General features: G+C 47.7%; 1 protein-coding gene across 1 annotated transcript; it reads right to left on the reverse strand.

Annotated features, from left to right (window-relative positions):
- Window positions 1-981: 981 nt before the first annotated feature.
- LOC109554933 (melanoma-associated antigen B4-like) lies at window positions 982-1,956 on the reverse strand. Its single transcript, XM_019955506.2, has one exon. The coding sequence runs from the start codon at window positions 1,954-1,956 to the stop codon at window positions 982-984; it is 975 nt and encodes a 324-aa protein (XP_019811065.2).
- Window positions 1,957-2,277: the final 321 nt, after the last annotated feature.

Below are 2,277 nucleotides of genomic sequence, written 5' to 3' on the forward strand. Positions count from 1 at the left end.
CCCATCTGAGTTAACTTTTAATCCAGGAGAGAACAGAGAATATGCAGTGAATTGGGACAAAAGAAACAAATATTCTTAAATGAGCTAAATAAGTCAAAGTATTTTTTTATTTTTACTAAAAGAAAGTTTAAAAGCAAGAAGGTAAACCACAACTTAAAGACTTTTTACTCTATTCTTTTCTCCATTTTCTTTATGATTCTCAAAAGTTTCTGTAGTCTTCTTTCAAATTAACATGAAAATCACTCTTGCAGTGCTATGTTACCTACTTTCAGATCATAAAGACAATATAGATGGCTCCTGAATTTCTTTTATATCTACCAAAACTGTACCTTTAAAACTTTTCAAACAGCAATGAACATAACAGCAGTATCATTACCAAATTAATACTCTGAGGAAAAACAACCTCTTAGAAGTAAAAACATTTGAAAAAAAAATGAAACAAATAATATGTAGAAGTTACTCGTGTGACACAGAAAGAGAAATGTGATGGAAAGAAATGTGATGTAACCCCCACCACCATGCACTCTTTAGAAGCTTGACTAGTCTTCAAGAAAAATTCTCTTCTAATGTCATGTTATCTTGTTTTCATTGTGAACAATATATTCAGTACTTTCAGTGTGATTTACAAATACACAAACTTTTAAAACATTAAAACAGCTGAAAACTATGATTTATATGATTCATACATTTGAACTCTGAAGCACAATACACCTTATCAGAAGTAAGAACATTTGAAAATACTAAACACCTCCTTCACCTCTTTACATTTCTAATTTAAATCATCGTTCATTAGGTATTTCTCATGTGAATACAAGAAAACAGATATATATTTTGTTAAAACAAACTAGACCTAAACTCGCTTACCACTTAAACTGTAAGAAGATATGGGTTTTGTTCCCTCCACCCCTACTACTCTGCACTATTTAGGAGCTTCACTGCTCTCTTCCAACACAAAGGGAACAAAGTGCCCTGCCCCCCTCCCTAGATGTGGGAGGAGGCCCTGGAAGGGGCACTGGCCTCAGCCTTGCTTCGAGCCCCGGCCGCACCTCTCAGCCCTGCTCTCTCCGCCTGATCTCTCAGAGCCTCGTCATAGAGGTCTGGGAAGGAACTAGGGACCCTACCGTGGAACTTAGCTAGAGCCTCCAGCACCTTCATCTTACTGGTCTCAACACAAGCTCTCGGGCCCCACAGGAACTCGTAGCGCGGAGGGTCACTATTGGGTACCCGGTGGTAGTTCAGGTACTCCTTCTGCACCAGATCTTTGGTGATGAGCCTTCTGGGCTCCCCAAAGATGCAGTGCCTCCTCCCAGCATAGACCCCCAACATACTGAGGAATTCCCAGATCTTCTCCTCAGTGGCGCGGTTACCATTCATGAAGATGACCCCCAGCAGCACCATGAGGAGACGGGACTTGGGCAGCGCTCCCTCATCACGCGGACAATCGTTTCCCCCGAGGTTGAGCTTCCTGATCAGGGTGTAGATGTTCCCTCTACCGTCGACTTCCTTCATCTCCAGGCCAAAGACCAGCTCCATGCGCTCACGGACTGTACTGAGGATCTCAGAGAAGTGCTGCCTGTACTTCCTGCTGACGATTTTCATCAGGGCGTTCTGCGTGATGGGCTCCTTCTTGGTGTACTTCTCCAGCAGGAACTCCACGAGTATCCTGGCCTTCCTGGCCAGAAGATCTTTGCGAGGGGCTGCCTGGGAGGCACCTGCACCAGATCCTGCACATGAAGGCCCTGCATCAGGAGAGCTAGGGACCATGGCTCCCTGAAGCTGCTGGTGATTGCCAGCAGCAGGGGAGCTCGGGAGAGAACCCTGAGGGGCAGTAGAGTGGGAGGAGGGGCACTCCTCCTTTGGGGCTTCAGCAGCACTGGCCTGGGCCTCCTGAGTGTCCCCCCGGACCTGGTGGCGTTTCCCACGGGCATGGGACTTGCTCTTGTGCCTCCGAGGCATGGTGACAGCAGGTCAGGGACTGCAGGTGGGAGTGCGGGCAGGAAAGCAGGCAGGAAGGCACCTGGAGGAGGGACAAGGACATGCTGTGAGAACCTTCAGCGAGGAGAGTGGTAGCCACCTCTGAGGGGTCCTCGAGGCCAGTTCTCTAGGACCCACAAGGCTCCTGTTCTCCTGGTCCGCCTGTCCCCTGAGACCACTGAGTAGCAACGGAGAGTGAGCCCTGGGGCACTGCAGACAGTCCTGCCTGGGTGTTAAAAGGGGGACCAGTGGGGGCTGGAAGGAGAGGCAGGTCCTCTCAGCTGACATTCAGAGTCAGGATGA

This window comes from Bos indicus, chromosome X (assembly GCF_029378745.1).
Source record: "Bos indicus isolate NIAB-ARS_2022 breed Sahiwal x Tharparkar chromosome X, NIAB-ARS_B.indTharparkar_mat_pri_1.0, whole genome shotgun sequence".
Classification (NCBI taxonomy): Eukaryota; Metazoa; Chordata; class Mammalia; order Artiodactyla; family Bovidae; genus Bos; species Bos indicus.